The sequence below is a fragment of the Aythya ferina genome (assembly GCF_964211825.1).
Source record: "Aythya ferina genome assembly, chromosome: 1".
Classification (NCBI taxonomy): domain Eukaryota; kingdom Metazoa; phylum Chordata; class Aves; order Anseriformes; family Anatidae; genus Aythya; species Aythya ferina.
In genome coordinates this window covers 71,878,699-71,901,894 of record NC_140296.1, presented here as the reverse complement: position 1 = coordinate 71,901,894, position 23,196 = coordinate 71,878,699, and the positions used below count along the sequence as shown (strand labels likewise).

The 23,196-nt window shown below is 40.3% G+C and overlaps 1 protein-coding gene across 3 annotated transcripts; it reads right to left on the bottom strand.

Annotated features, from left to right (window-relative positions):
- Window positions 1–7,122: 7,122 nt before the first annotated feature.
- On the bottom strand, window positions 7,123–23,152 carry LOC311429710 (granulocyte-macrophage colony-stimulating factor receptor subunit alpha-like). 3 transcript variants are annotated; one of them, XM_084505871.1, is made up of 13 exons: window positions 23,013–23,152; window positions 21,047–21,140; window positions 20,733–20,866; window positions 18,591–18,717; window positions 17,143–17,272; window positions 16,868–17,043; window positions 14,794–14,933; window positions 13,308–13,346; window positions 12,246–12,375; window positions 10,627–10,723; window positions 9,112–9,193; window positions 7,840–7,949; window positions 7,123–7,480 (listed from the first exon to the last, which is right to left on the bottom strand). In XM_084505871.1, the coding sequence occupies exons 2-12, from the start codon at window positions 21,129–21,131 to the stop codon at window positions 7,878–7,880; spliced, it is 1,212 nt and encodes a 403-aa protein (XP_084361997.1). In that variant the 5' UTR covers window positions 21,132–21,140; window positions 23,013–23,152; the 3' UTR covers window positions 7,123–7,480; window positions 7,840–7,877. The 3 variants fall into 3 exon arrangements, with proteins under 3 accessions (XP_084361997.1, XP_084361998.1, XP_084361999.1); XM_084505872.1 differs by lacking the exons at window positions 7,123–7,480; window positions 21,047–21,140 and having other exon boundaries at window positions 7,572–7,949; window positions 23,013–23,141; XM_084505873.1 differs by lacking the exons at window positions 7,123–7,480; window positions 18,591–18,717 and having other exon boundaries at window positions 7,572–7,949; window positions 23,013–23,126.
- Between the last annotated feature and the right edge of the window lie 44 nt (window positions 23,153–23,196).

The following is a 23,196-nucleotide window of genomic DNA, read 5'->3' as shown; positions in this document are numbered from 1 at the left end:
GCGTTTGAACTTCCTTAAATTTCCTAATTTGCAGATGCTAATGATTTCACATGAACTGATCACGCAACTAACTCTTCCTTCCTGCTATGTTGGATAAGCTAAATATTCATAGTCACAGTGTGCAAACTAAAATACACAATAGTTGTGAACATGCTCACAAAAATACCCCTCCTATAAATAAGAACAGTTTCATAAATAACATGTTCTGGAAATACATTACTGCAGTTCTGTTATAAAAACTGAAGTTTTGTGGAACTAGTCCGTACTTAAAGTGCTTACAACAGGGTTATTAAATTTTATCATGACCTATCTGGCTGTATATATTATTTATGGCCAGGTTCTCCCTTGAGTAAGATCAATCCTCAGGCATTCATCTGGAAGCAGCCAAGAAAATTCTGTCTCGTATATTTGTAGGCAAAGAAGTAGCATTGAAAATGCAAGAAGTGCATTTCTGAAATGAATGACTTTTGATTTGGTTTGGTTCATCTTAGGCTACAATACCCTGCCAAAGTTCCTGAATGTTCAAATTTAAAGAAAATATCCAAAGTGTATTGGATATTTTGAATAATGTCAAGTTTGTAAAAGACTTTGCAGTCATATAAATGTGAGAATCTAACCCACAATATTTACTTTAACTTTCAGCAATGTTAGATGTGGCTCTGGGTGATGCTGAGAATTAGCTACTTCACAGTTGTTTTTATGTGGTATGTGATATACATAGAAGAAGCTAGTTGTTCTTCATGCAAATGTTTCTTTTTATTTCTTGTTGTTCTCAAGCACTTATAGCCAGAGTGATTTGAATTACCCTGTACTTTTCACCTCTAGTGCAGGCATAATAACAGGAAAGAGAGCTCCCTGTCTTCTTAGGAGTGGGACGGGATCCTTAGTCTGCTAGAGGAAGGGCAGGTCTTAACCCTGCTTTCCTTGAACCAAAATCTCTCTCTTTATTAGTAGTAGTAGTTGGCTTGTGCATGTGATCAGATCCACCAAGGAAGAGTTCTCAGACATTTCTCATACACTGTCTGTTTTGGGTTTATTCTGATAGTGGGAATTAAAATAGTTCAGCAATGTTCAGGACACAATTCAAGCAAGTATTGTTCACTGTTGTCTGTTGGTTGTTGAGAACATTCCTCCAGCCTTGTGATAGTACAAGAGAGGATTTGCAGCTGAGTCTGCTCTCAAAAGAGCAGGAGAAGTCCTTCAGCCTTGTGATAGATGCCAGGGAGGATTTGCACCTGAGTCTGCTCTCAAAAGATGGTTTTCACTTGGGAGCAGGAGAAGGGGAAGAAGGATTGAAAAGGGTTGAAGATGGTCTAAATGATGGTGCCTAAAAGAGTAACAAGACAAGTCATTCCAGGTGAAGGAAATAGATAAATAAATGATCAATAAGTGTTCAGAGACAACCTTGAGCCATTTTACACCCACTTTTATTTATTATTTAATCATTTATTTATTTATCTATTTATTTATTTATTTATTTATTTTTCCCAAACAGCAATTAATTTTTATGAAGGAATTTACTTCCTGTTGTGGTGGCATTTTTGGTCAGGTTCTGGGTAACTTGAGGGTTGTCTAACAGTCTCATCTGACTAGTACTTTCAGGCTGTTCAGAGTAGCTGAATTACTTTTGACTAATCAGTTTTAAACTCTAGTCTGGATTAATTCACCAGGTCTCTGTGTGCACCAATTGGCTCGACCAACCTTCCCCTCTGCTCAGGTTGTGTCTGCCCTGCTCCCTCAATGGCTGCTGTGGGGTGGGTCCTGCTCAGGGAGGGCATGGCCTGCTTGCCCCATGGATCTCTTCAGGTCCTGGCTCCCTTCTTGGGGCAATTGACCCTCCTTGTGCCATGATATATCTGCATGGCCAAGCCCAGGACTGTGACTCTGTTGGAGACCAGCTTCCGCCAGGACATCTCTTTTGTGCCCCCCTTCATCAGTCCTCACCCTCTCCTGGGAGCTATCAGCTCAACAGCTTGTGAACTGAGACACTCCATGTCCTGCTGTTTATGATGAGCCAGCAAAGATTGGGTTTTGTGTATGTATTACTCTGTGCTTTGTTCTAGTTCAGTGTTGTCAGTGTCAGAAGCTGAGACTCCCCCAGGAGTAGTGAGGCACAGGCAGAGACTTATTCCGTTCACTGAAGAGGAGAAGGGCTTCTTCAAATACATCAGCAGAAAAAGGAAGACTGGGGAAAATGTTGTCCTGCTGCTGAATGGGGCAGGTGCCCCATGTGGCAGGTGCCACAGTGTTGATGCAGGTGTAGCTAGCCAATTTATTTATCATAAATGAAATAGACATTCAATTTGCATGGTCTTAAAAATATACCACTAATAAGGCGAAATCTACTACTGTTAGATGAAGCCCTGAGGAAAACAACAACAAAAACCCACACCAGGCTAATGAAAGCTTGTAAATGTCACCAATCTGTCATATGTAAAGAGTAAATGGAACAATTGTTTCCATAACATTCAAGAAGTTGCCCAATGTGGTATGAAGTTGTTTTGTAACAACCTAACAAGGGCCAGTGTAATGCATATAGTTTTAGGAAATGCACAGCATTTTTTTCCTCCACAATGTTTATTTTGAAAAAGCTACTCTAAAAAAATAAATATATATGATATATATGTTACCTTTTCCTCTTCTGGACAACTTAAATTCAGTTGAGTAATGGATATATATATATATATTTAACATTCCTTCAGCCTGTGTGGGTCCTTGTGGATGGCAGCAACATCTTGAGCAAATCTCATCTTGAGAAAATGAATTGGTCACCCCAATCTGGTGTCATCTACAAACACGATGAGACCTAGGTCATTGATAAAGATGTCATACAGAACAGGATAGAGCCCTGTGGTACTCCAGTTGTCACAGATATTCTTGGTAAAACCAACCTGACTGCTCCCAGTGACCTTCTCCTTAATATGCCCAGAAATGTGCTCCAAAGGACTTACTTCATGACTTTTCCATGATGACAAGCCTGGAGTTCTATGAGAAACTTTTGATCTTGTTTTTTGAAGACAGTGGCAACACTTGCCTTTCTTCAGTCATTAAAAACCTCCCTGGTCTCCTCAACCTTCTGAAGATGAGAGAGAATGGGTTTGGTAGGTCTCAGCACTCTTGAATAAAATTTTTTGGGTCTTGTAGAATCACAGAATAGCTTGGGTTGTTTGAGGGACCTCAAAGATCATTCAGTTCCAAACCCCCTGCCATAGGCAGGGTTGCCACCCACTAGATCAGGTTGCTCAGGGCCCCATCCAACCTGGTCTTGAACACCTCCAAGGATGGGGCATCCACAGTTTCTCTAGCCAACCTGTGCCAGTGCCTCACCATCCTCTGAGTGAAGAATTTCCTCCTAATTTCTAATCTAAATCTCTCCTTTTCTAGTTTAAAACCATTCCCCCTTGTCTTGTCATTATCTGATTGAGCAAAGAGTTGCTCTCCATCTTTTTTATAAGCCCCCTGTAAGTATTGAAAGGCTGCAATGAGGCCACCCCGGAGCCTTCTTTTCTGTAGGCTGATCACCCCCAGCTCTCTCAGCCTGTCTTCATAGGAGAGGTGCTCCAGCCCTCTGAACATCTTTGTGGTCCTCCTCTGGATCTGCTCGAACAGATCAACATCCTTCTTGTGATGGGGGCCCCAGACCTGGACGCAGCATTCCAAGTAGGACCTCACAAGGGCAGAGAAGAAGGGCACAATCACCTCCCTCTCCCTGCTGGCCACTCCCCTGTTGATGCAGGCCAGGATGCAGTTGGCCTTCTGGGCTGCAGTTGTACACTGCTGGCTCCTGTCAAGCTTTTAATCCACCTGAACCCCCAAGTCTTTCTCAGCAGGGCTGCTATCAATGAGTTCTTCCCCGAGTCTGTGCTCATGTCTGGGATTGTCCCAGCCCAGGTGCAGCACCTTGCACTTTGACTTGTTGAACATCATGAAGTTCACATGGGCCCAAATTTCAATCTTGTCTAGGTAATACATGTTTGAGTTTTTTTCATTTAATCCCTTCCTTTGACCCTCACCCACTGCTTTGTTGTTCCTTTTTTTTCTTGTACTTTTTTTTTTTTTTTTTTTTTTTTTTTAACAAGCTGCTCTCCTAGTACATTTGCTTGTTTCCTTGAGTAACATGATGGCTCTCTGTTCTGCTGTCTTAAGCGACCTGCCAGCTTTTCCTAAGCTCCTTTCCTGAATAAGCTAAAATATGCTATCCCTTACCAGGAGAAAACAGGAAACTAATAAGGAGTTTGTTTAGCATCTATTTAACCAGACCAATTTAACAATACCATCTCCTGAGTGTATTGGTGCTGCCTTTATTATGCTTTCCTTTTCCCTTCCCTATAGCAAGCGAACATATGTTTTATGCCTCATGGCTGTTATGGCAGATTATAATCAACCTATGCTTCACCCTGGCAATTTTGCACAAGAGGAAAGATATCATGAAAGATTTTATAAGCTACTGCAGTCTAGTACAACCCCATCATTCTTTTAGCATGTGAATGAGCATTTCAACTCTGGCCACTGCTGCATAGTGAAAGAAACACAAAGTTGGTTTGCATGTGTGTCCAGCATGAATGCAGTCTCATTAAGAAATTGGCCCTGTTGTTCTAATCTTCTGAAAAAAAAAAAAAGAAAAAAGAAAAAAAAAAAAAAGATTAAAAAGATTCCCAGCTGAGTCTTTGACCAAAAGGCAATCATTAACTTTGTCAAAGGTAGTGGCTGTTCCAAGAGCTGTTTGCATCTAGCTACTGAATGAGTAGGACAATGTGGGGGATAAACCCTGCATAAGGTGGTAGCTGGAAGACTCCCCAGCACTGGAAAGCATCCAGGAACAACCATTCCAAGCATTGACTTGGCCAGGACTTGCTAGCAATGTCCTGAACAAATCCTGGGCATAGTCCAGGGGTTATCTCAGATCAGGGCTAATTTCTAATGGCAGTTTTCATGTATCAAGCTTATTTAAATATTTAATAAAATGTATCTAGCAAAATTACATGACAATTGGCCTCAGTGTGAGAAAGTAGTCCTGGGAATATATAGTCTGATAATCAAATTTATAGTATCAATTATTTAATTTAGAGTGTCATTATCGTATCATCATAGTAAGATCCAAAAAATATGAATCTCCAAGACCAAAAAGAGCAGTGAGATATATCACAGAATTGCAGAATCATCTAGGTTGAAAGAGATCTCCAAGATCACCGAGTCCAACCTCTAACCTAACACTAACCAGTCCTCCACTAAACCATATCACTAAGCACTACATCTAAACGTATTTTAAAGACCTCCAGGGATGGTGACTCCACCACTTCCCTGGTCAACCCATTCCAATGCCTAACAACCCTTTCCGTAAAGAAGCTTTTCCTAATATCCAACCTAAACCTCCCCTGGCACAACTTTGGCCCATTCCTCCTCGTTGCCAGGCACGTGGGAGAATGGACCAGTCCCCACCTCGCTACAGCCTCCTTTAAGGTACCTGTAGAGAGCGATAGGGTCACCCCTGAGCCTCCTTTTCTCCAGGCTGAACAAGCCCAGCTCCCTCAGACACCCCTCATAAGACTTGTTCTCCAGACCCCTCACCAGCTTTGTTGCCCTTCTCTGGACTCGCTCGAGCACCTCAGTGTCCTTCCTGTAGTGAGGGGCCCAAAACTGAACACAGTACTTGAGGTGCGGCCTCACCAGAGCCGAGTACAGGGGGACAGTCACTCCCCTAGCCCTGCTGGCCACGCTGCTTCTTATACAAGCCAGGATGCTGTTGGCTTTCTTGGCCACCTGAGCACACTGCTGGCTCATATTCAGCTGACTATCAACCAATACTCCCAGGTCCTGCTCCGCCAGGCAGCTTTCCAAGCACTCATCTCTCAGCCTGTAGCTCTGCTTGGGGTTATTGCGCCCCAGGTGCAGGACCCGGCACTTGGCCTTGTTGAACTTCATGCAGTTGGCCTCAGCCCATCGGTGCAGCCTATCCAGATCCTCCTGCAGAGCCTTCCTACCCTCGAGCAAATCGACACACGCACCTAACTTGGTGTCATCTGCGAACTTACTGAGGGTGCACTCAATCCCCTCATCCAGATCATCGATAAAGGTATTAAAGAGGACCGGCCCCAGCACCGAGCCCTGCGGGACGCCACTAGTGACTGGAGCTATATGAGCCATAAAAATCAGTGGGGCAACTTAAAGGATAAAGTTAAAAGTTTAAATGTTTAAAGATTAAAGTTTTGCAGCCCAGAAGGCCAACTGCATCCTGGGCTGCATCACCAGAGGAGTGTCCAGCAGGGCAAGGGAGGTGATTGCCCCCTCTGCTCTGCCCTTGTGAGGCCCCACTTGGAGTCCTGTGTCCAGGTCTGGGGCCACTGACAAAAGAAAGATGTTGATCTGTTAGAACGGGTCCAGAGGAGGGCCATTAAGTCGATCAGAGGGCTGGATTCAGCTTCTATTCACCATACTGAAAAAAATATTCCTTCAGCCTCCCTCGAAACAGTGTGTGCTTCAGCTCTCCCCAGTCATCTTGGTGCCTCTCTGCTGAACTGCTTTAGTTTGCCAGTGTCTGAAGGAGGCTGAAATCTGGACATAGAGCTGTATGTGCAGGCTCATAAGTGCTGAGCAGTGAGAATCACTTCCCTTGACCTGCTGGGTTCATTGCTCTCAGTACAGCCTACTACATGTATATGGATAGTTTTTATTACCATAAGGATACATTGCTGATTTGTGTTTGCCTCAGAGCCTTTTCTGCAAACCTGCCAGTCAGACATTCTCTAATATTCATGGGTTTAGTTTGTTCCAGGTATGGGATTTTGCATTTGCAAAACAAAAGTTGAACTTCATGAAGTCCCCATCAACCCATTTCATCAGCCTGTCAGGGACGCTCTGCAAAGCAGACTGCCCTTCAGTATATCAGGCAGTATTCCCAGTTTGCTGTCATACATGTCTTGCTAAGGCTGCATTTCATACCACTGTCCAAGCTGTTGTCAGTACTAAGCAGTGAGTCTTAGCATTGATCCTGGAGAAGCATTGCTCATAGCCAGACAGTGCATTCAGCAGCCTGGGCTATTTTCCTGGTACCTTGTCCTAACCCCTTGACTCTGAAAAATACTGAGTAGTAAAGGTGTCTATTCAAGCAAAAGGACACAGAGATTAATTGAGTCACACACTCTATATTTTAAAATATGAAGCAGATAAACAAAAATGAAAGTAATGAGAAAGCAAGTAAGCAGTAAGAACAAAAAGAGCTGGATACCAGCAGGTGGGATACCAGAGAAGATTCTGGGCTGCTATCACATTAATGGTGGCCAAGCCCTTAACACGTAAATAACACAGTTACATGTTCTCTGAGATTTCTGTTGATTACAGACCATCACTCAATATGCCATCCAGTTTTTAATCCCATTATTAATTTTCAAGTTGCCTATATGTATTTTAAGAGATCTGAGGAAACTTCAAGTATGAATAGGCATATTCTTGACTAGAACAGTATCATTCAGCAGACAGGAATCTCAAAAAAAAAAAAAAAAGTTTATTAACCTCAATGAACACATTCTTTGTAATATAAGAAAAACAAAACAAAACAAAAAAAACCACCATTGTTTTTCTTTAAACAAATTGAAATGTTGCTGAAACTTCTTTACTGAAATATTTAAATCATATTCACAAAATGGAAGATACACAATAAGGGCAGTTACACTAACAGTTAAAGTCAGCCAAAATTAGAAGAAAATACAATAGCATTTCAAAAAATTACATGTGAAGTAATCTTCTCTCTTGGCTGTACTACTGTTTTTGCCAAGAAAAGGAAGTAAGTGAAGAAGGCCCATGCATTATTATTCCTGAATTTCCACAGGGACATATAGTTACCTGAGAAATACACTTTCAGGTTCCTCATTTTTTCTTTGTTATTTTACTAATTCAGCAACTAAAATCTGTTCATTTTCAGATGTTATTGACTGCATTTTGCACTCCATCAGCTGAGAGGAAAATAAAAACTTTCATTAGTTTTGTACATGTGGATAAGTTAACTCTACTAACTCGTGTGTAATTCTGACAGTATTTCAACTTCTGTTGCATATTTTATAAAAATAATTCACTTCTTAGTTCTTTAGCCAATAAGCTTTCCTTAGAAAGTCAAAAAATTGACATTTCAACATTTCTGTAATGCTGACACATGGTTTTTAGCTGGCCTGGAAGTGGATAGGGAGAATGTGCTTTTTCTCCAACACATCACAGATTGGTATACCACAAATCATTTCTAAAGAATCAGAACAAAAAGATTAACTTTGTAAAGGTATGCAAGTAGAAACATTGGCCTGAAGCTTGGCTAATTGAGCGGACCATAAGAAACTATTAAATGTCACATAAGAACCTGCTGGCCAAGAAAAAGGATATCTGGGTGCAAGTGAGCTGCTGGGCTGTATGTTTGTCTGGTCTGACAATTACAGTCTGCCCTATCATCTTACAAAATCCTGTTTTGTACTGTTTTCTGTGTCACTTTTTTTGCAGCTTGCTAACAAATTTTATTAAAGCTGAGATAGTGGGTAAGTAGACGATCCACACCCAGAAAGACAAGGTAAGATGATGACTTGGTGGGAGGACCCAGAATCTGGGCACAAAGATCAGATGTGAAGGATTTGTGAATGTGAAGGATTGTGAATGCAGAGTGAAGGTGTGTGCACATCTCACTGGCAAACTTCAGCCCTGCACAGGTGGAGATGAAAAGTAAGACTGGGGTGTCCATGACCCTGTTTATGTGATTGGTGTCAGCGATAATGTGGTACTGGTTAAGATACCCGTGCTGATCTGTGTGACTGGCTATCTCAGTGTGTGTGTTTGTGCATGTGTGTGCCTTGTATTGGGAAAATACACAGCCCTTGCTGCTGGCTGGACCTACCAATGGGAGCATCAATCCCTGTATCTGTTAGACTGGAGTGGGAGAAACCCTCCGGGTCTGGTAGGCCACTGCATTTGACTTCCCTTAGCAAACTCTCTGTTAATTTTCTCTCGTAATTCCTCAAAATATGGCAGAGGAAACGGTTATTCTTTGTGTTAAGTTCCTTACCATTTAAATAATACCTTTCAACCTTCAGTAAAGTATAGTATGCATTTCATATATTTAATATAAAGAAAGCCTACCTCTGGATTTATATCATGCTGTCCACTAAATGGATTTTTTGGCTTTGGGACTGGTGGAAATGCTGTTTTCCAATAATGAGTCCTGGAGATCAAAAGGGATGGAATTAAAAGGAAAAAATAAGTATCTAGCATGTATCAAAACCATTGTGCCCAACTCTTATATTACTTTTCCAGGATAGAAGAGAAATGAAAACTATACATCATCACAGCACAGAATGAACACATATAAGGATAACACCAAGAATTTGTACGCTAATAGTTTTATTTTTGGTAAAAGATTCACTAATAGTTATTTTCTTATTTGAAAGAAAAAGGAACTTCCTATTGTCCTCCTCTTTAAGTCACTGCAACCAGTGTAAAGTGAACATAAACATTTAAACAACTTGGAAGAACAGTATCTTCTCTGAATTACTGTATATTTCTATATGAAATGTATGATAAAGAAGATTAACCTTTTTCTTTCTTTTTCCCTGGCATAGTTTATTTCAAGAAACAACCTGCTTAGTTTTTGTGGTCTAAGATCTATTTCACTTGCTAGGACAATTTTAGTGAATGTTGCAAAATCTTTACTGTTAAGTGCGATCAGCCTGTTGTGTGCAATAACTACATTTCAAGAAATTAGATTTGTTTTGCAGACTGTCTACATGTTGGTAGGCAGTCTACACTTGGTGCAGCCTCACCTTGAACACTGTGTGCAGTTCTGGGCTCTACAGTGTAACAAGGATAGTGAGACACTTGAATGCATCCAGGAGAGGGTAACACGTCTGGTAACAGTGCTGGAGGACATGTCCTATGAGGACAGGCTGATGACACCTAATGCGTCCAGTTTCGAGAAAAGGAAGCTGAGAGGTGATCTCATTGCTCTCTACAACTTCCCAAGGAGGGAAAATTGGGAGGTACATGCTGATCTTCCTTGAATGCCAGAAAGAACCGCATCAAGGGAGGTTCAGACTGGGCATTAGGAAAAATTTCTTTACCATGAGAGTAGTGAAACAGACTTCATAGCAAGGTGGTTGATGCCCCCTACATGTCAGTGTTCAACAGTTGGGTAAAGCTCTTAATAATATGCTTTAACTTTTGGTTAGCCCTGAAGTGTTCAGGCAGTTAGATTAGATGTTTGTTGAAGGTCCCTTCCATCTGAACTATTCTGTTCTGTTCTGTTCTGTTCTGTTCTATTCTATTCTATTTTCTATTCTATTCTATTCTATATTCTATTCTATATTGCAGATATCCAGTAGCTGTACTGCTAATCTAAGTGATTGTATATAATTGCTCTCTGCCACATTGACAGAAGAAACCCTGGAAATATTTGTGTGGGTCATCCAAAGAAGGACATTGGGCATCACAATTACATTACCTGCCTCAAGACCACCATTTTGGCTTGGCTTCCACTACAGTGTGAGTCGAACAGTTGCAACTATATCTCAAAGGCATCTGTACATTATTTATTTGTTTAAGAATTGCAGATGCATCACGAACCTCCAAAAATTTAAAAAATGCATAAATTAAGTTTACCTTTTGCAGAACAAAACTGTGAAAAAAAACACTAAGAATATTGCAACTGCCACCACTGATAAAATCCATATTGAAGAAGAAAAAACGTCTTCATTTCCTGGAAGAACAAAAGTCATGAAGTATTTTTGTTAATGAAAAGCAATAGATGCACAGCTATGCCAAACATGTCTCTGATGAGTGACTGCTGAATGTCAGTCTGAAAGGTTTCTCCTGGAATAAAAATCATCTCTTAAATTTAGCACCTTAGCAGTAGTTTTCTGGGACATATCAACGTTGAACCTGTTTGTTAATCTCTACCAGTAAGCAGGTAGGCACTCCACTTGCAAATGGATTACTTTTATATTGATTCCCAATGTTACTGCTAAGAGATGAACAAATTCTCTCTCTCTTTTTAATAAGGTAAAATGAAAAATAATGTTTAACAGTCCTTTATATTTTTGTGTGTCTGCAGTTGTAGTGGGTTTACGTGGCAAGGTTTTGGTAGTGAGGGGCTACCCCGGCTGGCATTTGTGAAAAGAATCCATAAGCTACCCTGTGTTAGATAATAGCCAGTTTCTGCTGGCTCCAAAGGGACCCACAGCTGCCCAGAGCTGAGCCAGGGAGCAATGCTGGTTGGGCCTCTGGGAGAGCAGGTTTAGAAAAGGGAAAAAAAAAAATGCTGCGCAACAGCAGCTGAGAGAGGAGTGAGAGAACATGTGAGAGAAGCATCCCTGCAGCCCTGAAGGTGAGTGCAGCAGGAGGGCAGGAGGTGCTCCAGGCAGGCAGCAGCAGTAGTCCTGCTGTGGCCTGTGGAGAGGCCCCTGGTGGAGCAGGCTGTCCCCCTGCAGCCCATGGGTCCCACATGGAGCAGATCTCCACGCTGCAGCCCCCCCATGGGTGGAGGAGCCCCCGGTGGAGCAGGTGGATGTGGCCTGGAGGAGGCTGCGGCCCATGGAGAGCCCCCACAGGAGCAGACCCCGGCCCGGAGCTGCAGCCCGTGGAGAGGAGCCCACGCAGGAGCAGGGGGTCTGGGGGGAGCTGCCGCCCATCCATGGGGACCCGTGCTGGAGCAGTTTGCTCCTGGGGGATGGACCCAGTGGTACGGAGCCATGTGGGAGCAATTCTTGAAGAGCTGCTGCCTGTGGGAAGCCCCCACAGGCTCAGTTTGGGAAGTTTGGCATCCCGTGGGAGGGACCCCATGTGGAGCAGGGGCAGGAAGTGACCATGAAGGAGCACAGAGATGAAGCGTAACTACAGCCCCCATTCCCTGTTCCCTTACACAACTCAGGAAGAGGAAGTAGGAGAGGGTGGATGAAGGGAAGGAGAGTGTTTTTTGATTGTTTTCTTTTTTCCTCACTTCTCTAGCTTGTTAGTAATGACCAAAAAATTTCTCTGTTCTCTCTATGCTGAGTCTATTTTGCCCGTGATGATAATTGTTGAGTGATCTCCCTGTCCTTACCTCAACCCTTGATCCCTTTCCTTCCTATTTATTCTCCCTTTCCCTTTGAGGATGGGGAGTGAGAGAGTGGTTGTGGTGGAGCTCTGCTACCCAGCTGGGTAAGACCACCACTGCAGTACTGTGCAAGGTAGATAGTTCATAGCTAGGGGAGGTAAACCAATGCAAAGATTTTTGTTCTTACCAAACTCAACAGCTGCACTCCACTCCCCCCAGCCGTTATTCACAGAACAGTCAAGGCCAGCTGCTCTGATTTTCACAAGGTACTTCTTTCCCATACTGTAACTTTGAAGTATGTGGCTTCTTTCAATTTCCTTAAACAACAACAACAACAACAAACAGCAATTAAACTGAGTTTTTCTTTTTTGCATGTCTGTAATATGTAAGTTCCATTTACCAGTGAAATTTCACAAGGTTATAAGAGAATTTCTTGTTAGAGCAGACTGCTGTTACAGAGCAAAAAATAAACTTGCATGTTTTTAAATATGTAATGGATATGTACCTATGTATCTTCTTTCAAAAATAGTTTGTTAGTCTGTAAATTCTTCTGTTCAGAAGCTTTTAATCTTTGACCTTGTAGCCTACAATTTCTTATGATATAGCCTGATTTATTGATACTTTCCCTTAGCAAGTTGACAGAAGCAGAAAAATATCTTGAATTGTCTCATAATATTACAGCTATTATATGTGATGTGAGTAACAAACTGTCTCTGTGCACCTCACTCACATTCATCAGTCTTTGGATTATGACTCTTGAGGACAAGAATAAATTCCCATTCAAACGTGTAAAAATACTGCAATATCCAGTGTTACTAGAAGTTCCTGAAACGTGCTTACTCTGAGGTACTTTCAGGATAGCGAGGGGATGTCCAGACTCCACTGGTTAGAAGAAAGTGCTGCGTACCTGAAGAACAGCCCCCATTCCACAAACATTTTCTTTGTTGTTACTAAAGTGTAACTTCAAGTTCTGATCCAAACATTTGAGGGGCAAAGGGAACAATATAATGTAAAATGGATTTTTTTTTTCCCAAAGCAGTTGCAGAATAGTAATAAAGTTCTCTTTAAATGTGTGATAAATTACCTAATTATCATAATTATTTAGCAGTTTGACACTTCTAAGAAACTTATAATAATGATCCCATAAAGCATAGGATACTGATGCTAAAGCATTTACATACTACTTAATTTTCACAAATAACTATGAAACTAACATGTGATGCTGATAAATAGAAAAGGCAAGACTTACTTTTGTAAAAGTATGTACAACCTCTTCTGCAGAATTACCCTGTAAATTGAGAGAAAACCTTTATTATTATGATTGCTTGGTTTTTGTTGAGATGTCATTTTAATCTACCATGTCCTTTCTCTCCATTACTTAGTTACTTTCTTATCTATTTTGCAGTTTGTTCAGAGGAACTAACAATTTACCTAATGTTTAGTTTCTGGTATGTAATTCATCTGCAACGCCGATTTTATAGAGTAGCTAATTTTTCTTTGGAAATGTATTTATTTTTCTTACTACTAGAATCAAGAAATAAATTTTATTTCAGATTTGTGACTGAAGACAAACAAACCAGACCTGATCTGAATGAAAACTATAGCTTCATTGTTACACATAGTAGAAAAACATATTTGAGATTTTTTATTTTAAATGTAGTATTTATATTTTAAAAGAAATTTCACTGTTTAATTGCAAATGCTATTCAATAATAATAATAACAACAATAACAACAATAATATAATCAATGTATTATTAATTAATATATTGTAATACTACTACTACTACTACTAATAATAATAGTCTCAGATTAAGTCTTAAAGAATTATGTATTGTTTTACTGTGATTTTCATGCTAAAGTTACACTGACTGGTATAAGCTTTCTTTGCTACAAAGGCAAAGCGAGTCAGAGAAGTAATAATTTTTTGCAGCAGCTAGCTGGAATTGTGAAAAAAATCACTTCTGAAGTAGCAAGCCCCTAAATCTGAAGATTTGTAGTCTTTGGACTAAAGTTCAAATAAGAGAAATCCAATGAATTCCTTCAACTAGCATCTCAGTGGCTGTCTGGGAGTAGTACAAGCAGGTTCTTCCTTCATAGTCGCTATCTGCCATCTTGTGGTCACTTGTGGCCACTTGTCTTGCAGGTTTTTTTTTTTTTTTTTTTTTTTTTTTTTTTTTTTTTTTTTTTTTTTTTCCGTGCAAAAAAGCTTTTAAAATCAAGATCCGAACTTCACTTTCAGTAGCTTAAATGGTTCTACACAATGACCTGTGCCTTTCACACTGCCTTTCTGCTTTCTCTCATTTGTTTTCATTTTACTTAATATTATGCAGCTTCAAGTGTTAGACCAAAATGTGTGTTTCTTGTCTATAATATCTAGTAAACTGTTTGCATTTTGAATATACAGAAATTTCAGTCCTCTCCACCAATTCGTATTCCTTAACTGGACGTCCATTTCTCCATCCAGTACTTACAGCCCAGCTCTACTGTTTCAAAAAGATACAGTCGCTACTGGAAAAAATCCAGTCCAGGATAGTTCTAGCAGGTCTCATTGAAAGAAGTGACTTTTTTGAGTTCTGTCACAACTGAGAAAGGCACAACCACAAAGAAATATGGTGCTACATATGAGGAAGGCTACACCATATAAGAGAGAGAAATTTTCTTTTTACCCAAGTGTAGTAGAAAATAAAGCGTATGTATTAATGTTAAATGTAGATCAAGAAACTCTCCTCTTACCTTATATGTTATTTTGACTTCATATTTAAAACACCTGTCTTTATGCAAATGACTTATTTGGGGTCGTTGCCACTGAATTATGCAATCATTTTGTTTTTTGTCACAGTTGACAGTGACATTTGAAGGAGGCATGAGTTTTTCTGAAATGATACAGTAGAGAATTCAAATAATCATGTTATCTCCTTTTGCTTTGGTAGAAGAGAGTGCAATAGCAGGTAACAGCTCTGTGAAGAAATAATTATATATATTTTTTTCTTGGGAACTCTGTTAGAAATAATTGAAAGACCAGAAGTCTCTAGATCTTGTCCATTGGATCAGAAAACAAAAAGAAACAAACAAAAAAAAAACATGGAACATGACCAGGGAAGAACAATATGATGACAGCCCTAATATAAGAAATCTGAAGATCATTTCTTTCTCTAAGACTCCTTGCATGATTCTTCTGTTACATGAACTTATGGCTTGCTTGGTGTTGTGAACTATGCAGCTTATTCCCCCTCCAAAAATAGTCATACAAATTTAAGAATTCAGTTTTAAGAATCTAGAACTTTACAATATATCTCCCCTAGGAGGTGTGGACAAAAGTATTGCAGACCTTTGAATTTTGATCATCTCCAAGGACTTGATGGTTATTGTAACAGCAAAAGACAAATAGTCACTGATGACTAAAAAGGTGATAAAAGGATGATAGAAGAAATAGTTTCAGTTACCTTGCACCAGTCTATACAGACAAAACTGGTTATTTGGGCTGTTTGGTCAAAGAACACTATTGTTTCATGTCCCAGGAGTAATATTACAGCTTGATTTCTTCTCTTTATAGAATGAAGCTTTGTCCATTTTTTGGAGGCAATACCAGATCAGTAGGGCTTTGCCAAAAAGGCTTTGCCAATAGTATAAACAATTGCACAGGAAGCTTCCAAGTAGATCACCATATATGCAAGTGCATATGAAAACCTGAGCTGTTTTATACATATCGGTTTCTTTAGTCAAGGGTGTCTGTCCATTCACGCTATCCCTACTGGCAATGAGAAGGAGGAGCAATTGCCCAAAGAAGCTTTTCCTGCAAAGTCTCTTCAGTTGAAACGTGTGAATTGCAATCTTCTACATCCTGTGGACCCTGCTAGTGAAAGCTTAAATACAATTAGAGTAGATTGCTAAAGAAGCTGAGAGAGGCTGCAGCTGTGAAGCTTTTTTGCTGGCATTCCCTCATGGCTGTTTTGCTTAGGGAATAGATTTTCCTGAAAAAGCTACAGCCTCTTACTTTTGACCCTAGGTCTAAAGGCATGACAGGGTACTTTCACAGGTGATTAAACGAAGTGAGTATAGTATAGTGAGAATAGAATAATTGCAAAAACATAATATGTGAAAGGACGTTTCAGGGCTTGCCTCAATGGATACTATTCTTAAATAAAAAACATTCTGTCCAATGATGCTTGTAAATGGTTAACTGCAGTCTGAATTGACATGTAGAAAGTCCATCAAAAGAAAATGATTACACAGGGGAGTAAACTGGGGTAAAATTATGTAGCCAAGCACTGATCCCAGCCATAAGACCATTTTCAGAAGTTTTAAGTATAACAGAAAATGGTATGGAGGTCTGTAGTAAATGCAGTGATAAAGTCAATACTTATTGTCTTTTAGGTTAATAATCAACTAAATCAGTTGACAGTCTAGGCAACAAAAATTCACTATAGCTACATAAAGACATAAGTAGAGATTTCAACTGGAATTTTGAAACTCCGATACCAACATCAAATGTGCTTGCATGCTCACAGGTTTTTTAGGTAAATGATTTCCAAACCAGGAAATCCTAACTCTCAACAATGTGAATTCTGTTAGGGTGTTTAGACTTCTCTGAACAGTTGTTTCTGAATGGTTCTACCTCCTCTTGTTGTACAATTTGGAATTACATTTTTGCAGAAATTGAGGACAAGATCAAAGCTTTTCAAAGAAAGGAAAAGACTATTTTGTGGAGTGACAATTCTGAAATGAATTCAGTCTCCATCTCAGGGATGGATGCTCTACTACCCTTATGCAATAATGGAAATAAACCAGAGATAAATTATTTACTCACCAATTGTATACAGTTCGATGTACTTATCATAGAATCGGATCTGGGAGACATTGCTAGACCCATTCACCATGAAGTAAGCAGTTTTGTATTTAATCATCACATTTTGGAATCTACATCCCACGTGTCTGCCATTTTCATCTTTAATGTAAAGCTCACATTCTGTCTCATAATCATCTCTGCATATAACAAAGTGTTTTAGTTAAAGATGGGCAGTGGGCAGTGTAATGTGTTGAGTGAGAATTCAGGCTTCCCAGGATTCAAGCAGGCTTACTTACCTTGAATTCTTCCAGTAGAGAAAATATTGGGTATCTCCTGGAGCATTTCTGCCTGCCTGCCAAGTGCAGTTCATGAGAGAAACATCATAAATCACGCAGGAGAAGTTTTCAATGGCTGACCCCTTTATGCCTGCAAACACAGCAATCTCTGTTAGGTTGAAGAACTGTGTGACTGCTCCAAGATGGAGGATCTTGGTGCATGTTTAGATATGCTAAATACCTGCAACTCCAACCAATTAGTGCTAGGGTTAGTAATGATGGAATTCATTTTAGGTAGCAGCATTGGAAGATACTTGGACTGATATGAAAAATTTAATGTGGCTATATTCTCCAAATATATGATAACAGTTGTATTTGGTAGAATGAGGCTCAGGGAAGCCTATACTGCCATAGAACAGGCTGACACCCAAAGTGGCCACCACTGTGCTTTGAACTGTTCTGATTCAAAAGGACACACTGGTGTCCAATGCTGCAGACCGAAATCTCTGCCTATCATCCTTAGGATCCTGCCATAGCATTTTTATTTGAGGGATGTTCTTCAGCATTCTGTCAGATAAATGAAGAGCAAGAGGGGCTTCACTGAGAACTCTAGAGAGGGAGAGAAGGTCAAATGCAGAGCTGTGACGATTTTCCAGACTTCATGGAAGTGAATATATAAATACCTGAGGTGTTCTCTGCAGGGATACCTTCTTATAGCTGGAATAAACACCAGGAACCTTCCGCATATCACAAACATTTCAATTAGCTCTTTAGCACCTACTCCCCGCAAAGCCTAATAAGGAGATTAAACATGGCGTTTAAATGGAAAGATGACTTATTCTCCCTTTTATAAGGAAACAACAATTTCTTTGAGCCTGATGAGGTAGGGAGTTTTTTTTTTTTTTTTTTTTTTTTTTTTTTTTTTTTAATATGTGTCAACTCATGTTGCTTAAAGGAGCAGATCATGTACCTCATTCTCTTAACACTCTTATATCTACTATCCCTCTCATACAAAGAAGGGTAGATTCAGTCAGAACTTTCATTATTGTGGATTGAACAAAGTGTTAGGCATAACAGCATGAGTTATGCTGTGACAAAATTTAAGGTATCATAGAATTCTCAAGAATTTAAAAACTACAGACACAAACCTGTTTCACCTTGATTTTTAATAGCATAGACATCCGAATGCAGTCAACAAAATATTAGCACAAACATTTAAAAAAGAATTAGGAATTAAAAAGATTGCACCAAGCAAGGCAGCCAACTAAGGACTAAAGAATTATTGAGTTAGTTCTAGGAAACTCCTTTACTTGTCTAAGAAACATTGTCATAAGGGTGTGAACAGGAAGCTATCCATTTACAGGAAAGAATTTAGTAATGAAAGATTTTTTTTTTTGTTATTTATTTATTTATTTAACCCTCAGGCCATTGGAAGCAGGCAAATCCTCTCTCAAAGTCTAGTGTATTACCTCGAGGAATACATGTGCATATGCTTGAATATGTACTGTTGATGTTCACTGCTGTAACTGAAAAGTTTGCCCCGTTGTGCAGAGGAAACATTAGATTTCCATCAAATATGCAGGTCATGTCCACTGCCTGAAAAATGACATGCAGGTAGTTTATTTTCAGTTTTTTGTCTAACAGTTTACATAACGCTTCCTGCAGAAAGCTTGTGCTTGCTTTGTAGCAGCGTGACCACTACAATAGTGAAGTAGATACTGATGTCTCCCCATGTTTAAGAACCTCCTTCCCAGAAGTTTTGTGTAATGAACCTTTAACAGTGCAAGGTGAAGACACTGGCGCTTTCCTCCAGAAAATCTCATGACTGAACAGTGCCAGGAGCAGAAGTTCCTCCCCTCTTTCCAACAAATCTACTGTACCTCCTCAAAATGGAGTATATGCTCCTTCATAAGAATCAAAAGATGACTTCAATGTGCTTTACTCTCCTTTCAGTGACAAAGGGAGATACCCCACAAATGTGTGCCTGTATAAGGAGATGGCTTGAGGTTCATCTCCAGTAACATTACCTTTCTGAATACTAGCAGACATTTTCAACAAGTCATATAGCTGCCTTGTCTGTGCAGCAGTGAAGGAGGGCACAGATGTTAGCATCTGAGATGTATGAGATACACTGTCTTCAGGCAGGGCCTGTACCTCTCTAGTCACACCTGTCAGAGCTTAGAATACTACAATTTCCAGGCTTAGATAGCTGAAATGAGGGTGATATAACCCTATTCTGATCTGTGATTAGCAATACTGGTGATATAACTGCATGGAGTATTAAAAGAGTTCCCCAAAGTCAGACTTTTCTAGGAACTGCCTGCAGAACCAGTAAGCATGTATTTGACTTATTGACATACTTGTGTAGCATAACATGCTTACTCTCTATTAGTGCAAAATACAGCATCAAAAACAGTGGCTTCTGCTACAGTTCCTCTTTCTGAAACAACTTCATTTTAAAGATAACATACTCTAGAGATAGAGATAGAGATAATCTAGAGATTTAGAGATAACCTACTCTATCACAAGAAATATTGGCCATATAGGCTTCAACATTAATGCAACTTTGGGATCTAGAGGAAGAGAGCTTAGTGAAGGCTGGAATAATACACGTATTCAAGAAAAAATAAGTGCAAGGGCACAACTTCATGACTTGCTTTAATGTACCTGTGCAGTTTGCAGAGGCTGGTAAAAGATAAACTATTCTTGTTAACATGCATAGTAATTACCAAATAGGGAAAGGTTTAGCTTGCAATCTTCTCTGCATGAGAACTTCTGAAAACAGACTAAATCAGAAGCAGAAGTTACCTTCCTATAACGTCAGAACACTTCTCAAGTAATCCATTCACACAAGATTTGAGTTCCATGCCTCCTGTTATCAAAAGGTTAGACCTATAGTTTAAAAATCCAGTGTATTTCTCCTTTTTATCTATTTATATAGGTTAATAATTGCATCAGGCTAAGATGAGCATCTGGAACATGCTGACTTGCAGAGTGATCCAGAGTGCATGCCTTCCAAGAATGTCTAGCTACAGAGCTGCTGGCTGCTCAGGCACACGTTTTTTAAGGTCTTGGCTCTGTTGGCCTATACAAAGGTGCCTACTGCATTTGAAATACCCCAGACAACCTGCTTAGCTCCCACGAGCCATTCCAGAAATATTATCCCTTCACAGGCTTCTGTGTCACATCAGTCAGTCCTGAGCAGGTATATCACTACATTTCCAATGCCTTATTTTTAGGTAAGTCAGTCAGGACACATGTATCTAACTCAGTTTCTCCTCCATACTTTAAATACAGCATCTGTACAGCATGAGATGCCTCTCACTGAAGTTCCTCTGAAACCAGGAAAGAGGAAATCTTACACTTAAGTCTCATCAAGGTTCTGATCTCCCAAGAATGATCTCAAGGCAAGAATTTCACAAGAATGGCCAGAGAGGGCAGACATATCTCAGTACAAAGATGGGCCTTAATAAAAACTAGAAAAAAAAATGCTAAAACAGAGACTATCTTGTTCTAACCAAGAATACCTTTTTCAATTACTTAAGAATGTGAAAGAGAAAGAACAAAGTGTAATGATTTATTTCTGTTAAAACTTTATATAGAAAATTTACCTTTATAATGGCCTTTTCGTTGTCTGCTGCCACAGAACACTTGTACTCGGTGAAATTTGTACTGCTTATCCAACTCAGTTCCATTTTCCAAGGATTCAGTGTCAAATTTCTGATAGGTGGCTCTGGCATCTCCACTGAAAATATCACATTATAGGATCAGTAAGGTGCAGGATTGATGCTACCCATTTTTTTGGAGTGCAAAGGCTACTACCTATCAGGTCTAAGACAACAGGTAACTGGAAGACAACTACCTGTAAAGAGAAGCATGCTACACCTCGTCTGGGAGGATGTCTGCATGGAAGTGTTCTACTCACAATCTGTGCATTGCCAGTCAATACACATCTGGGCGACCAGAAGCAGCCACTGGGTCATGAAGATGAGTCCAAGACAAGCAAGCATCTCTTCTTCCTTGGAGACAGAAAGCAGCAGAACTTGCCCAAGGTGAAAGACACCAGAGTGAATCACTGTCCCCTGAATTTGTCTGGTCTAATCTGCTCATGCTGCCTGCTTCCACACCATCTGCCCATCTCTCAATTACTGACCAAGAAAAGATTCAATAGACCTCTCAAAGTCAGAGAAACATTCAAATAAATGGTAACAAAGTTAATGAAGTTGCTCTTTTCTGCAGAAAAACAACTTGTGTGATGATTTATAAAGCTGTTTATTTGGGAATCACTCTAGAAATGCATACACTTATGACTGCTGTCTTAAGGCCTAAAGATCACCTGTCTGGTGCATAGAAAGGTTAGGATGAGTGGACCTAAAGCATGTGAGTAAACAGCTGCAAACAAAATCAGCTGCATATCAAAATCAGTCACAGCAATATCATAGAATCATAGAATGGCTTGGGTTAGAAAGGACCTCAAATATCATCTAGTGCCAACCCTCCTGCCATGGGCAGGGATGCCACCCACTAGATCAGGTTGCTCAGGGCCCCATCAAACATGGTTGTGAACACCTCCAGGGATGGGGCATCCACAGCTTCTCTGGACAACCTGTGCAAGTGCCACATTACTCTCTGAGTGAATAACTTCCTCCTAATCTCTAATCTAAATCTCCCCTCTTTTAGTTAAAAACCATTCCCCCATGTCCTGTCATTATCTGATTGAGCAGAGTCGCTCTCCATCTTTTTTATAAGTCCCTTCTAAGTACTGAAAGGTTGCAGTGAGGTCACCCTGGAGCCTTCTCTTCTGTAGGCTGAACATCCCCAGCTCTCTCAGCCTGTCTTCATAGGAGAGGTGCTTCAGCCCTCTGAACATCTTTGTGGTCCTCCTCTGGATCTGCTCGAACAGATGAACATCCTTCTTGTGATTGGGCCCACAGACACAGTACCCCGAGTGGGGCCTCACAAGGGCAGAGCAGAGGGGGACAGTCACCTCCCTTGCCCCGCTGGCCACTCCCCTGTTGATGCAGGCCAGGATGCAGTTGGCCTTCTGGGCTGCAAGTGTGCACTGCCGGCTCCTGTTGAGCTTTTTGTCCACTAGCACGCCCAAGTCCTTCTCTGCAGGGCTGCTCTCAATGAGTTCTTTTCCCAGTCTGACTTCATGTCTGGAACTGCCCTGACGCAGGTACAGCACCTTGCACTTTGACTTGTTGAACCTCATGAGGTTCACATGGGCCCAAATCTTAAGCTTCTCCATGTCCCTTTGGATGGCATCACTTCCTTCTGTTGTATCAGCTCTACCACTCAGCTTGGTGTCATCTGCAAACTTGCTGAGGGTGCACTTGATCCCACTGTCTATGTCACTGGCAAAGATATTAAACAGTACCAGTCCCAGGACAGACCCCTGAGGGACACTATTCATCACTGGCCTCCACTTGGACATAAAGCCATTTTCAATATCAGTCAGCTCTCATTACCCATTCATCAGTAAGTTTGGTGCTTATGTTGCCTCGGAATAGTTTATGTACTTTCAAGGATATTTTTGACTACGTGCATAAAAGTGAATCCAGTAGGAGTATCTACTGTTACTACAAATTCAGTGCCAAAACTAGAGAGAGAATAAACCATATGGCTGGGAACTTTCTTAGCAGGCAGTAGGTCCTTGCAAAAAAACTTCATTCAATTTAGCTCCGCATATTTCTTTTTCAGCTTTTAAGATTTTGCCTGGGATATTATCCCTCCAGCCCTGGGCTTCCAGTATCTCTCCTAAAGCCTTACCAAATACCACTACAAGAAAGAAAAAACAAAAACAAAACAAAACAAACAAACAAACAAAAACAACAAGCAACAAACAAACAAACAAAAAAACACAACACACAAAGATAAGATGAACCTACCTTGTATTTCAAAACTTCTTTGTCTCACTTATATTTGTATCATAGCCTCGAGGCTCAGAGAAGATGGAAAGACTTGCAGTTGAAATGGTTGTACAGTTACAAATAGGGCTGTCTCACTTGTCACTTGTGTTTTAGAGAACAGTCCTACCATCGGAAGTGTTGCAAGATAGAATGTTCATCACTT